Here is a 14,085-nt window from a genome sequence, read left to right on the forward strand (position 1 = left end):
CTTCCCGGCGCCTAAGGTTGAGGTGTCTGCCCCTTTAAAGCAGCGGCCCCCTGCCGGGTTATTGTCTGGCATCTCAGCCTATCGGCGGCGCCGTTGGGGGCGGGGAACCTGGCCTCCCGATTGGCCGCCCCGCGCCCCGCCCCGCCCGGGGTCCCGGGAGCTGTCCGGCAGCCTCGGTGCTGATCCCGCCGCCGCCCACGGGCCGCGAGCAGCGCTGAGAGGGCACTATGAGCGGGGGCGTCTACGGCGGAGGTGAGCGAGCCTCGGGCTTCGGGCTCTCCAGCCTGGCGCGGCCTCGCCCGAATCCCAGCGCCCCGAACCCGCGAGACCCAAGCTCTGGGCACCCTGGGGCCTGGCACCTCGGCGCTCGAGCAGGTCTAGCCCCTGGTTTGTGTCCTGCGCCACTCCCACCTTCGACCCCCGCCCCCGGACGTTCGCGCGCACCGGGCCCAACCTCTCTACCATTCAGCCCACCACCGCCCGGCCCCCAGCCCAGCAAGGAGAGTGGCCTGAAAACGGCCACTGAGCAGAAAGGGACTTTGGAGTCTTGACCCCCACTCCCAGGACCCTAAACTGTTGGCCGAGCTCCCACCCGCACCGTCCGGCGTTGAAGGTGGCTCTGCCCTGACCTCCTTTCGGAACAATCCAAGAGGAGAGAGTTTGGGAGAGATCCCCTCACAAGTCTGTCTCCCCGCACAGATGAGGTGGGGGCGCTGGTCTTTGACATTGGCTCCTTCTCAGTCCGCGCTGGGTACGCTGGGGAGGACTGCCCCAAGGTGAGCCTTCCAGCCCCCTCCCCAAAACCTAGGGCTCCCCTCCAGGCTTCCCAGTGATCCAGGGCTCTCGGAGCCCAGAGAGAAGCTTTGCTGAGTGGGAATGCGGGAGTAAACCCAGGGGTGGGCTGAGGGCCCTGCCATGGGCCTGGAACCCGGCAAGAGATTGATTTCTCTCCGCCCATGCCCCCCTCCAGGCTGACTTCCCCACCACAGTGGGGCTGCTGGCCGCGGAGGAGGGGGGCGGGCTGGAGTTGGAGGGGGAGAAGGAGAAGAAAGGGAAGATCTTTCACATCGACACCAATGCCCTCCACGTGCCTCGGGATGGAGCGGAGGTCATGTCACCCCTCAAGAATGGCATGAGTACGGGGCCCCCACCCACTGCCTCCTGACACAGACTCAGAGCCCACACCCAACAACCTGGGGCACAGCACCCCACATCCACAGAGTCTTCCTTGCAGCGGCCCAAGTCCCAGGGATGCCCTCACTTCTTCCCACAGCTGCCTGGTTCCTAACCAGGGGCCACCAGATTCCTGGGAAGGGGGGACTTCTGCTGGAGCTTATCTTATTTCCCCTCCCCCGGATTTTCCTTCCCCCCTTCCTTTCCTTCCTGTCCCTGGACTCCTGCCTGCCCACCTTCATCTCTCCACTGGTCTCCTGGCCCCAGTCGAGGACTGGGAGTGCTTCCGTGCGATCCTGGATCACACCTACAGCAAACACGTCAAGTCTGAGCCAAATCTGCACCCAGTGCTCATGTCCGAGGCCCCGGTAAGTGCCTCATCGAGCTGCTAGTCAAGCCCTGGGGCTCACCCTTCACCTCTCTCCTCAAGCCATCACTCACTCCACTTCGCTTTTCAAACTTTCCTTCCAACTCCATCATCTTCAACCACTTTCCTTCCTCCCTGGTTTAGTCTCCATGCCTCCCTCTCTCCTCCAGCTCTATCCACTTGCCCTTCCCCCAGTCAACCTTATACACTGCCCCACCACCCCAAGTCCTTTTATGACCTTTTAACTTACATTCTTTGTCAATATTATATATACATGTAAAGAACCAATTTGTTTTATAAAGTATGTTAAGAAAAAAAATGCCATTCATAGCCTCCTCCTTCTATTGCCCCTTTTCCAGAGGCAATTGCTCTTCTCTCTTTTAGCTTTTTTTTTTTGCTATTACCTTTAAAAAAATTTTATTTATTATTATTTCTTAATAAATTTATGTATTTATTTTTGGCTGCGTTGGGTCTTTGTTGCTACACGCAGCCTTTCTCTAGTTGCAGTGAGTGAGGGCTACTCTCTGTTGCGGTGCGCAGGCTTCTTGCGGTGGCTTCTCTTGTTGCGGAGCGTAGGCTCTAGGTGCGTGGGCTTCAGTAGTTGTGGCTCGCGGGCTCTAGAGTGCAGGCTCAGTAGTTGTGGCGCACGGGCTTAGTTGCTCTCGCGGCATGTGGGATCTTCCCGGACCAGAGCTCAGACCTGTGTCCCCTGCATTGGCAGGCGGATTCTTAACCACTGCGCCATCAGGGAAGCCTCTGTTTATTTTTTTAATTTATTTTTTTGGCTGCGTCGGATCTTAGTTGTGGCATGCTGGATCTTTCACTGTGGTGCGGGCTCTTCGTTGTGGCCCGCAGTTTCTCTCTAGTTGTGGTGTGTGTATTTTCTCTTTCTCATTGTGGCATGCAGGCTCCTGGGCGTGTGGGCTCTCTAGTTGAGGCGCGTGGGCTTGGTTGCCCTGCAGCATGTGGGATCTTAGTTCCAAGACCAGGGATCAAACCCATGTGCCCTGCATTGTAAGGCAGATTCTTTACCACTAGACCACCAGGAAGTCCCGCCATTACCTTTTATATCTCTAAATATCACACTTAAATTGCTGATTGTGAATTTTTAAGCTTTAAACATTATCTGTGGATTTCCCACTATAGAAAATGAGCATTTGGCTCTCTTTCCTCCCCAGCCCACACCACACACATTTCTTACTTCTTACCTAAAGTACAGTTGTAGTTTAGGTTTTGGGGTTTTTTTTAAGATCAATATTCAGTATTTACATTCTTATTATTATGTATGCTAATCAGGCCTGAACCAGGCAATAAACTGTGGTTTGTTTTCCTTTCCTGTGCAACTTCTTGTTTTCTCTAGCACTGAAAATTGTCTTGGTTCTGTTTTCCTTAGTTTTTCTATCTACTTAATAATGTGGCCCTAAATTATTCATCGGTTATCTATATCTTTTCTGAAGACATTAATTCCTTAAGGTGTTCTATCAATTTCATCTTCAAGAAATCTCCTCAGGATCCCACTAACCTGCTCTGCTTTGGACTAGTTACCTTCTACGCAGAAGATGTAGCTATCATCCTGACATCTCCCTTCACCATCATCTTAAGGAAACACTTTGCCCCTCTCCTGTATTAGAAGTCCTGTTTCCTGTATTACATGACTGCTTTTCTTGATTTTCTTCCTTGTTTTCATGGGGCACATCTTCCACTAACTGCCTTAGAAAGGTCATAAGAAGTAACATTTTTGAGACTTTGCATGTCTAACCTTGGATTGATAGTTTAGCTAGGTATAACACTCCAGGTTGGAAATCATTTTTCTATGGAATCTTGAAGGCACTTCTTCAATGTCTTCTAGCATCTACTGTTACCATCAAGAAGGCCAAAAACATTTATTTCCTGATCCTTTGGTGTAACTTATTTTTCTTTCTTTTTTTTTTTTTTTTTTTTAGTCTCATCTAAGACTTGGGGTTCCCTTCAGAGTTCATGGAATTCATTTCTTTGCAGTTGTAGCACTCATGGGGGCTTGCTTCAAGACCAGCAGGAGAATCTCTCTAAGGGAAGGCCCAAGGCCTCTTTTAAGGATTTACCTGATTAGGTCAGGCTCATCTGGGATAGACTCCCTTTGATTAACTTAAAGCCAAAGTGGTTAGGGACTTTATATCTGCAGCATCCCTTCACCTTTGCCATGTAACACAATGTGATCACAGTCATGACATCCATCATATTCATATGTCCCACTTTATAGGGTGTTTATACCAGGAGGAAGGAATCTTAGGGGTCATTTTAGAACTGCCTGTAACAAAGAGTTAGGTACCAGAAATGAAGGAAACTATCCTTTTTCAAACATCTGTTATGTAGTAGCCACTTGTGCATACATGTTACCTCACTTGTTACCATAACCATGCAAGATAATTACTGTTACTCCCCTTATTTTACAAGATTATATCTCATCTCTCCTATTAGACCAGGCCCTACCAAGGGTGTAAATATATGCAGTATTAGCTAAACAAAAAATGACCTAGATACTGGACACCTAAACTTACACAGTACTGTATGTCATTTATATCTCAATACAACTGGAAAAAAATTAAATTCTAAAAAAAAAGGACCAAAAAATGACCTAGACAACTTCAAAACAGTACGTGATGAATTTCCATATGAATTATAAGAGCATTGATTGCTGTAGGTTTCGAGTGTCTTTTATTGAGCTATTTCCATTACTTGTGAAGTCCTTCCCATCTCTGCCTTTTGAAGCCAAGGTTCAGCTATCAGTTTAAATGATGTTTTTCTCATGATACCTCTACTTATCCCCAGTCAGAAGTAATCTCTTGTTCCCTGACTACAGAATTCCACTATAATTCTACTTACACATTTTTAGTGTCATTTATGATATTCCATATTAAATCATAGTTACATGTGTCTTCTCTTTCCTAGTGACTGTAAATTCCTCTGAGAAGCTCAATTCTTACTCATCTTTGTGGGTCTGTCAGAGAGTTCCATGCAGTGGGTCTCCGGTGAATGCTAGTTTCAATTCATTTTCAAATGACCAAGTCTGGGAAAGTTTGAAAGAGTTAGTGGGATTTGCAAGAGTAGAAAGTAAGAAGCATAGCATTTTGACATATGTGAAAGCAAAAAGTACAGACATGAACAGAATCTTCAGTATGCCTAGGAGACAGTGAATGTGAGATTGGAGAGGCAGGTTGAGAGCAGGCCTTGGAGAATCTCCCTAGAAACACTGAACAGCACAGACTTTGTGTAAAGCAGTGGGGAATCTTAGAGGGATTTTGAGCTCGGGCATGGCATGAGCAGAGGTTTGCGTTAGGAAGATTAAGCTGGCAGTATATTATGTAAAATGCAGTTTAGAATAGTGAAGAATCCATGATATATACGTCTACTTTGAGGAGATAAAGCTTGAACTAGGGTGCTGGTCCTGGAAATAAAAAATGACTGATTTTAGAGAAATAATTGACGGGAAAAGGTGACTGAGTCATACCTGTCTTTAATTGCCATATTTAAAGGCTTAGTGCTAGGTTAGTTCACCCTGGAAGAGAGCATATTTGTATATTAATTAATTTCATTTATTTATTTAAGAAATATTTGTGTACCTACATATTTTATCATTATGCTTGGTACTGAGAGTGACAAAAATGACATGGAATAGCCTAGTGACATGGAATTAGGATGAGGGTTTAGGGATCTGTTACTTGAATAGCTTTAAACAATCTTAGTTTCTTATCCCTTTCCTTCTACTTCCAGAGGTACCTGAAACTACCAATTCCCAGTCCCTGCGAGGATTCTGCCATTGAACACAGGCTGTTGTTGACTTTTTCCACTACCAGTTTAGGAGTCAGCATTCTTGAATCTGTTAAGTCAGTTACTGCTCACCTAACTGATTTCCACCCTTCAATAATTTGTTGCTGTTTTCTCATTTCTTATTCTTCTCAAGCTTTAAGGGTTTATGCCTCTCTGTCTCTCTCTCAGGTAAAATTCACATGACATAAAATTAACCTTTTTTAAGTTAAAAATTCAGTGGCATTTAATACATTCACAATGTTCTGCAAACATCACCTCTGTCTAGTTTCAAAACATTTTCATCACCCCCAAAGAAGACCCATTTTCATTTAGTAGTTTCTCTCCACTCCCCCTGCCCCCAGCCCTTGGCAACCATCAGTTGACTTTCTGTCGCTATGGATATATCTATTCTGGATCATTCATATAAATGGAATCATACAGTACGTGACTTTTTATGTCTGTATTATTTCACTTAGCATAATGATTTCAAGGTTCATTTATGTTGTAGCTGACTGAGTGATATTCCGTTGTATGGATATACCACAATTTGTTTTCCCATTCATCTGCTGATGGACATTTGAGTTATTTCCACTTTGGCTGTTGTGAATAGTGCTGCTGTGGGCAGCTGTGTACAAGGATTTGTTTGAGTACCTGTTTGCAATTCCATTGGGTATATTGCTGGGGCATGTGATAATTCTATGTTAATTTTTTGAGGAACTGCCAGTCACTTTCTACAGCTGAGCCATGTAACCTTCCCAACAGCAATGGACAAGTGTTCTGATTTCTCCACATCCTTTCCAACACTTGTTATTTTCTGTTTTTTCATTTTGTCTTGTTTTTAAATTATTATCACCACCCTAGTGGGTGTGAAGTGGAATCTCATTGTGCTTTTGAGTTGCATTTCCCTAATGGCCAAAAATATTGAGCATCTTTTTATGTGCCTGTTGTCTTTTGTGAGTTTGGGGGGTTTTTTTGTTTTTTTTTTTTTTAAATTAATTCCCCCTCTATTATAGTTTTGCTGGGATCTTGGGAGGGAATAAAAGTAGATGTTTGTATTCAATCCAACATTTTAAACCAGAAATCTTCTTCCTCGGCCTTCTTGCCTCTGAGATGATTAGAGTGAGGAAGAAGGGTGTACTGGCGGCTGGGGGTAGGGGGGCTGAAGTGTGTATTGCACAATCAAGAGCACTGGGCTACGAGTGAAGAGACTGTGACTCTAGATCCAGCTCTACCAAGAGCTTTCTGTGTGATCTTGGCCAGTTTCCCTCTCTGAGTTTCGTTTTCTTCAGTTGAGTTTGAATTGTGATCTTCAAAGTTCTTTATAGTTCTCACATGCTGAAGATCTACGAGGGTCAGGGGACCTGACCTCTGTCCTCAGCGCAAGATACGTGTTGGGGTGGTGGGTATGTACATGGATCGGTGCCTTTCCCTTCCTGAATCTTCCCCTCTTGCACTTTCTCCTCAGTGGAACACACGGGCCAAGAGGGAGAAGCTGACGGAGCTGATGTTCGAGCAGTACAACATTCCTGCCTTCTTCTTGTGCAAGACAGCTGTGCTTACTGCGTATCCACTGGGTTAAGCTACTCTGCCAGAGTGAAGGGTCAGGGTGGGGTGTGTGGCGTGCTCAGCTGGAGGCTGGGCCTGATTCTATGGAGAGTAATATCCTGGATGGGCAGGCAGCCCCCTGAGCCCCGTTAGTGCAGCGGGCCCCTGGGGGCTAAGTGCCTTGGACCTTGGAGTGGCCAGCTCAGCGGCCCTTTCCCATTCCTTGGGTCAGGCTGAGCACTGAGAGTAGGGACAAGGAGACAGCAGAGGCTGGGGCTGGAGGGAGGAGGGAAGGGTGTATGATACTGAGGTGTCTGTTCCCTTCCCAAGCAGCCAATCAGCATTTATTTTACTTAAGGATCTGCCTTGCATTGAACCCTATGCTAGGCAGTGGAGTGATATAGCCCCTAATTTCAGAGAGCCCATGGGACATAGAACTAAACCTAACATAGAACTAAACCTAAAGAGCGGCTGGGACCTCAAAAGGAAGGAATAGAGGAAGAGAGTGTGATTCAGACAAGAAAAAAGTGACAAGGGTCTCAGCTGCGTTCCTCTAGCAGATGGGTCACAAACTAGAAGGAGAGATTTGCAGACTGGGAATGGGCTGGATCCAGGAAAGAAGAGAGGGACTAGGCCAGACTCGGCTCTCAGCCCCCTCTTGCTGCTGCTGTCTCTTTGACCTACCCATCCCACACCAGCTTTGCAAATGGACGCTCCACAGGTCTGGTGCTGGACAGTGGGGCCACCCACACCACAGCCATTCCAGTGCACGACGGCTACGTGCTACAGCAAGGTGGGGCCTCGGCAGGGGTCGGGGGTGCCTTGAGGGACCAGGCCCTGACACCCCCTCCTTTCCAGGCATTGTCAAGTCACCCCTGGCAGGGGACTTCATCTCCATGCAGTGCCGGGAGCTCTTCCAGGAAATGGCAATTGACATCATCCCGCCTTACATGATTGCAGCCAAGGTGGAGCCTCTGGGATGTCCTGGGCACTGACCCTATGACTGTCGACCCACTGACCCATCAGATACCAGGGTGGGGAGCAGCCGGTCCCCAGAAGGACCCTCAGCCCTCAATGTGCAATTGAGGCATCAGAGATCTGGACAGGCTGAGGGATATGGCCGAGGTCCCACAGCCAACTGCTAGCAGGATGTGTAATGTGAGGGTCAGCGAGGTGGGTTCTGGTGTCCAGTAGACCCAGGTTCAAGGTCCGCTTCTGCCACAGAAGAGCTGTGTGACCTAGGGCATGAGACTGAAGCTCCCAAGCCTCAGTTTCCTCCCCTGTAAAATGGAATAACAGCACGTAGCGCTGCCGCGAGTGTTAAATGAGACACTGCATGCAAGGGACCCCCCACGTGGAACATGGATCTGTAAAAGGCTGTTTCCTTAAGGTCTGTCCACCTGCTGGATTCCTCAGGCCCTCAAGGTTCTCTGACCAAAGCCTTTCAGGTCAGCTGTACCCGCTGCACACATGGCATCTGTGGGGATGGGCTCTCCCCGTTCTCTCTCCTCTAACAGGGAAAGGGGAGAAACACCTTTTCTGGGCAGCAGAGCAGAGAACCCAGTGCCCGTTAGCTGCAGAGCTGGCAGGTGTGGTCAGGGTGGGCTGGGCCAGTGTGGGATGGGGTAGGCTGCTCACAGGCCGTGTCCCCACAGGAGCCCGTACGGGAGGGCGCCCCCCCAAACTGGAAGAAGAAGGAGAAGTTGCCCCAGGTTTCCAAATCCTGGCATAACTACATGTGCAATGTGAGGCGCTGGAGAAATTCCCCCCAAACCCCCGCGCCCCCCACCTCCTAGTCCCCTGCCATGAGCCGCGGGGAGGGACAGAGGCCCTGCAGGCGGGGTGGGGCGGGGCCTGAGGTGGGAACGCAGCCCTCACCACCTCCCTGGGTTGTCAGGAGGTGATCCAGGACTTCCAGGCCTCCGTGCTGCAGGTCTCAGACTCTCCCTATGATGAGCAGTAAGTGCAGCCCGTGGCTGGGGGGCCGGGGTGTGGAAAGGGGGCAGGCCTGGAGCTTGGGGAGGACCACTGGTCTTTTGGGAGCACCCCCAAGCAGAGTCCTGCTCCGTCCTGGGCAGGGTGGCCGCGCAGATGCCCACAGTGCACTACGAGATGCCCAACGGCTACAACACAGACTACGGAGCAGAGCGGCTCCGCATCCCTGAGGGCTTGTTCGATCCCTCCAACGTCAAGGTGCGGCTGGGTGGAGGGCCCCGGAATCCTGGGGTGTGGGAGAAGCTGGGAAGGATCACAGAGGTCTGGGAGAGGGGACAGAGGGCCCAAAGCCCAGTCACCTTTCTCTGCAGGGCCTTTCGGGGAACACCATGCTAGGTGTGGGCCACGTGGTGACCACCAGCATCGGCATGTGCGACATTGACATTCGCCCGGTGAGGCCCGAGCCTGCGTCTTGGCAGAGGGGCCCAGGAGAAGCGGGGTGGGGGCGGGAGGGGCTGTCCCGTGACCGCCCGCTCCTCCTCCCCGCTCTCAGGGCCTGTACGGCAGTGTCATTGTCACTGGTGGGAACACGCTGCTCCAGGGCTTCACTGACAGGCTCAATCGAGAGCTTTCCCAGAAGACTCCACCGGTAGGAACCCACCCCTGGCCGGGGCCCTGGACTCCAGTCCTGGCTCAGCCCTTCAGGACCAAGTCCTTCCTCCTTCCCGCACATCGGGCAAATGTTCTGGCCACCAGAGTGGCCCCTTCCTGCCGCGGCTTCCTAGTCTTCCCTGTCCCCAGCCCCGTCCCTTCCCAGAAGCCAGGTGTCTGCTTCCCGCAGCCCCTCTTTCTCCCCAGAGCATGAGACTGAAGCTCATCGCCAGCAACAGCACCATGGAGCGCAAGTTCAGCCCCTGGATCGGGGGCTCCATCCTGGCCTCACTGGTGAGAGGGGAGGGGCCTGGCCTAGCGCCGAATGTGGGGAAGGGTAGACCCAGACAGCCCCCATCGCCTTGCCTGCCTCCTCATTCATTCATTCAACAAACATTTATGAAAGGGCAGCCAGTGCTCCCAGAAAGGTGAATCCTACATCGGGACACAAATCAGCGAGCGGAGGACAGGAAGCCGGAGAGGTTGGCTGGGATGAGACGGTGGTGGTCCTGTGTGCCAGGGTGAGACCCTGAAGGTTTGGGGCAAGGTGATGTGATGGCCACAGGCACGTTTGGGAAGGTTACGTCAGACATGAGTCTTTGGGGATCGGGGTATGAGCTGGATATGAGGGGACCTTGCCAGGAGGTTCTTCCTATTGTCCCGGAGTCATGGAATGGGTAGCAGTGGGGATGGGGTGGTGAGCAAGGGGCAAACGGAAGGAGGCTGGCACGTTGGTTCTGGGGCGGCAGGTGGGGAGTTCAGTCTGGACCAGCTGCTGGGCTAGAGGCAAGACGCTGAGCGGGAGGTGAAGATTCAAACTGCATCTGCGGGGGCAGGTGTCAGCCACACAGAGGGGGATAGCAGGGCCACGACAGGACAAGGAGGATATCCACTCGAGTGGGTGCCCCCAAGGAGACAGAAACAACGGTAAGAGTGACAGGAGACTGAACCCCTGAAGTTAGCTCAGGGCTGAGAGTGTGTCAGTCACACAGTTGTTGAGGGCCTCCTGTGCACCTGAAGTGGACAGACAGCCCTACCTAGTCCCCGCCTCTGTGCGTGGGAACAGTCTGGAAGCCGAGACGATTAAACAGGAGGTCATCACAAAGTGTGGGGTGGTCCTTCAAAGGAAGACTTGATCTCGTTCAGGGGTCATGAAGGGCCTCTAAGGGGCGCTCAAGCTGAGATGAAAGAGTAAGAACTCATGAGGCAAAGTGGGAGAGAGGGTGCTTGGCTCCTGGGGGGAGCCAGGCAAGGCCAAAGGCAGTGGACAGATTCTGTGAGATCTGAGTTGAGTGAGCTCACTTGGGCTGCAGAGCAGAGAGTGGATTGGAGAGGGCTGCTGTGGTCTCCACTGTGACCTGCGTTTGACGGCGGAGCAGATATCAGGGGGTGGAATTGAAAGCTTATCAGAGGTCTGACTGACAGAATGTGGACACTGTTTGGATATGCGAGGTAAGAGGGAACCAGGTCAAGGATGAGGCCCAGGATGCTAGCTCCCGTCAGTGCTGTCCAAGAGGAATGTAATGTGAGCCGCATGTGTCATTTAAAATTTTTTAGTAGCCATATTTAAAGAGTCCAAAGAAACACGTGAAATTAAGTTTTAAGAATATATCGTATTTAATCCAATATATCCAGAGTATTATCATTTCAATATGTCATCAATATAAAAGTTAAGATGTTTTACATTCTTTTCTCTGGATTTAGTCTTCAGTATCCGGTATATATTCGACACGTGGAGCATATCTCATTTCAGACTAGCCACATTTCAAGTGCTCAATAGCTCCATTTCAAGTGTTCCATGTAGCGAATGGCCACTGGATTTGGACAGGGCAACTGTAGAAGGTGAGAAAGGCCGGAGAAGCAGGTTTGGGGCGGGTGTGGGCGAAGATAGTGAACACAGTTGTGGACATGTTGAGGGTGAGGTCCCAGGGGATACTGAGGAGGAGGGGTCCAAAGACAGCTGAGTGCAGTAAGTCCCCTACTTACGAACCTTCGGGTTTCGAACTTTCAAAGATGCGAATGTGCGTTCACATGTCCAATCACATAGTTCACGTGTCTGGCATACATCGTCACACACGTGCATCCTCCACAAGTGATTTGCTTTTGTGTACTGTATAGAGTACAGTAGTACAGTACTAGTAAAAAATAGAAGTGTTCATTTCATTGGTACTAGTGCAGAACTTCTTAGAATAAGCAACCTTAGAATAAAATATTTCTTTAAAAATTATAGGGGCTTCCCTGGTGGCGCAGTGGTTGGGAGTCCGCCTGCGGATGCAGGGGACACGGGTTCGTGCCCTGGTCCGGGAGGATCCCACGTGCCGCGGAGCGGCTGGGCCCGTGAGCCATGGCCGCTGGGCCTGTGTGTCCGGAGCCTGTGCTCCGCAGCGGGAGAGGCCACAGCAGTGAGAGGCCCGCATACCACAAAAAAAAAAAAAAAAAAAAAAATTATATTTCAAACCCATAAAATAATTTCACTCTGAAGAATTTTGAATAGGAATGTACATTAGATATTATAGATATTGGAATGATAGATTAAAATCAGATATCATCTTTTTAATCCAGTTACCTCACTGTCACCACATTTGTTAAAACTGCGTTCAGTATTATGTGTGGTCTTTATGATTTCTTTGGATCCCTAGTATCTATATTTATTTCAGCAGACATAACATACTTGTGGGAAAAGTATTATAAACCTATTACAGTACAGTACTGTATAGCCGATTGTGTTAGTTGGGTACCTAGGCTAACTTTGTTAGACTTAGGAACAAATTGGACTTAAGAACATGCTCTCGGAAGGAAACTCGTTGGTATGTAGGGGGCTTACTGTATTTGGGTCTGGAACTCAGCGCGGAGATCTGCACTGGAAACCAGACATGGTGGGAAGGGTGGGGCTTTGGCACGTGAGCAGAAGGGAGCGGAATGACCTGGCCCGCCTTCCTGGACACACCAAGGGACAGAAGCAGGGACACACACACTAACTTTCAGGCAGAGGCAGGACAACCACAGAGAGGGTGCAGTCTGAAATGCCAGGGCTGAAGACCCTCAAGGCGCTTGTTTCGGCGGGAGGGTGGAGGTGGGGCGCCAAAGTGACGACATCCTAATAGTCTGACGTTAGGTGGTGTCGGAATGGTGGGGAGGGAGGAGGAAAGATTTCTCTTGGGAAGGAGGGCGACCTGGCGTGTTCGGAAGGCCTGATGGAGTGATAGGGTATCTGGTGGAGAAGGGATGTGGAGTGTTGGGGCGCCGGTGGGCTGGCCTGGGACTGTAAGCTCCACCTCCCAGCTCGAGAACAGCCCTGGGCCCCGGGCAGACTGGTGCTCAATAAATACTTGTTGAATGAATGAATCGTGGATTGAACGATATGAAGCGGGTATTCGCCCTCTGAATACGAAGGAGGGGACGGGAAGATGGAGCCAGTTGGTGGCTGCGGGAGGGCTGTGGGCTCGAGAGGAGGAGGTTCCGAGGGGTCGAGCCTGCGCGGGAGGCGTGTGGGGAGGCGCTTCTCCCTCTCTCCAGGGCCTCCCAGACCGCCGATGTCGCCCCCACCCCCCCGACCCAGGGCACTTTCCAGCAAATGTGGATCTCCAAGCAGGAATATGAGGAGGGCGGGAAGCAGTGTGTGGAGCGGAAGTGCCCCTGAGGGCGCCCGCTCCCCGTCCACAGGCCCGCCTGCAGCGGCGGGGGAGGAACGCGAAAGCAAGGAGATGGTTTCCCCCACCTCTGCTCCGCCAGCGCAGATCGAAGCCCCCAGCGCTCCCAGCGCCCGCTTTTCTTCCCTTCCCCACTCGTCCTCTTAGATTGTGATGTTTCTGGGTTGAAAGGAGTAAAAATGTTTTAAGAAAAAAAAAAAAAGGTTGGCCTCTTTGGGGGTGGGCGGTGGGGGCAGGGGTCTGCAGAGAGAAGGGAGGACCACACCTATACCCATTCGGAATCGCACGGTGGACGCCAGGGCAAGGTCTGCGGGCGGGGGCAGAGCCGTAGGAGCCACGGATGCATCAGGTTTCAAAGGGGCCGCAATCCGGGGAGGATCACGCAGCGAAAACCCGGGAGAGTCGCTCAATTAGGCGCCCAGCGAGGCGCTGAGTTGCGGCGGGAAGTGGGAGCGGGAGAGAGGATGCGGCGGTAGGGGCGGGGCGGAGCCGAGGAGCCGCCCCAGAGGCGGGGCCGGAGGGGGGACCTTGGGTGGGCGGGTCCTCGGGCCTCCCGAGAGGCCGCACTTAAGCACCCCTGGACCCACAGCTCAGGTGAGATGGGACTGCGCTGTCTTTTCCGGGGTGCTAGGCGGTGACAACAGTGGGGCAGGGACTGTGACACCGGTACGCCCCAGCAGCTCAGAACTTCTCTCCCAACTTGGGTAGGAACTGAGGTCTCCCAGGAAGACCCCGACACCAGGCCCTTGAGCCCTTCCATTCCACAGCTCCTTGCCCCCGGCCTGAAACTGTAGGTAAAACTTAGTAGTTTGTGCCTGTGTTCTGAGGTCCCGAGACCCCAAAGAGATAGATACCCGTGTGGTCCAAGTCCTTTGGTAACCAAAGAGGCACAGGTGCCCAGGGAGGACCGTGACTCGTCCAACGTTACCCAGCTCTGCCCATGCCTTGGCCAGGACTCTTTCCACTGACGCCTGGTGG

General features: G+C 51.3%; 1 protein-coding gene across 2 annotated transcripts; it reads left to right on the plus strand.

The window, feature by feature from the left end:
• Positions 1 to 111: 111 nt before the first annotated feature.
• On the plus strand, positions 112 to 13,302 carry ACTL6B (actin like 6B). Of its 2 annotated transcripts, none has more exons than XM_059036388.2 (14): positions 112 to 252; positions 700 to 776; positions 971 to 1,136; positions 1,441 to 1,541; positions 6,792 to 6,889; positions 7,570 to 7,664; positions 7,730 to 7,836; positions 8,527 to 8,616; positions 8,769 to 8,830; positions 8,950 to 9,064; positions 9,178 to 9,258; positions 9,360 to 9,455; positions 9,665 to 9,751; positions 13,017 to 13,296. In XM_059036388.2, the coding sequence occupies exons 1-14, from the start codon at positions 228 to 230 to the stop codon at positions 13,095 to 13,097; spliced, it is 1,281 nt and encodes a 426-aa protein (XP_058892371.1). In that variant the 5' UTR covers positions 112 to 227; the 3' UTR covers positions 13,098 to 13,296. The 2 variants fall into 2 exon arrangements, with proteins under 2 accessions (XP_058892371.1, XP_058892370.2); XM_059036387.2 differs by having other exon boundaries at positions 123 to 252; positions 13,121 to 13,302.
• Positions 13,303 to 14,085: the final 783 nt, after the last annotated feature.

The sequence above is a fragment of the Kogia breviceps genome, chromosome 14 (genome assembly GCF_026419965.1).
Source record: "Kogia breviceps isolate mKogBre1 chromosome 14, mKogBre1 haplotype 1, whole genome shotgun sequence".
In the NCBI taxonomy this organism is placed as follows: Eukaryota; Metazoa; Chordata; class Mammalia; order Artiodactyla; family Physeteridae; genus Kogia; species Kogia breviceps.

What these genes read in the sequence shown, in the direction of transcription:
- ACTL6B (XM_059036387.2), top strand. Translation starts at nt 228, where the DNA reads ATGAGCGGGGGCGTCTACGGCGGAG. An exon ending in CTTACATGATTGCAGCCAAG is followed by an intron (nt 7,837 to 8,526) that starts GTGGAGCCTCTG and finishes GTGTCCCCACAG; the next exon opens with GAGCCCGTACGGGAGGGCGC. An exon ending in GCGACATTGACATTCGCCCG is followed by an intron (nt 9,259 to 9,359) that starts GTGAGGCCCGAG and finishes CCCCGCTCTCAG; the next exon opens with GGCCTGTACGGCAGTGTCAT.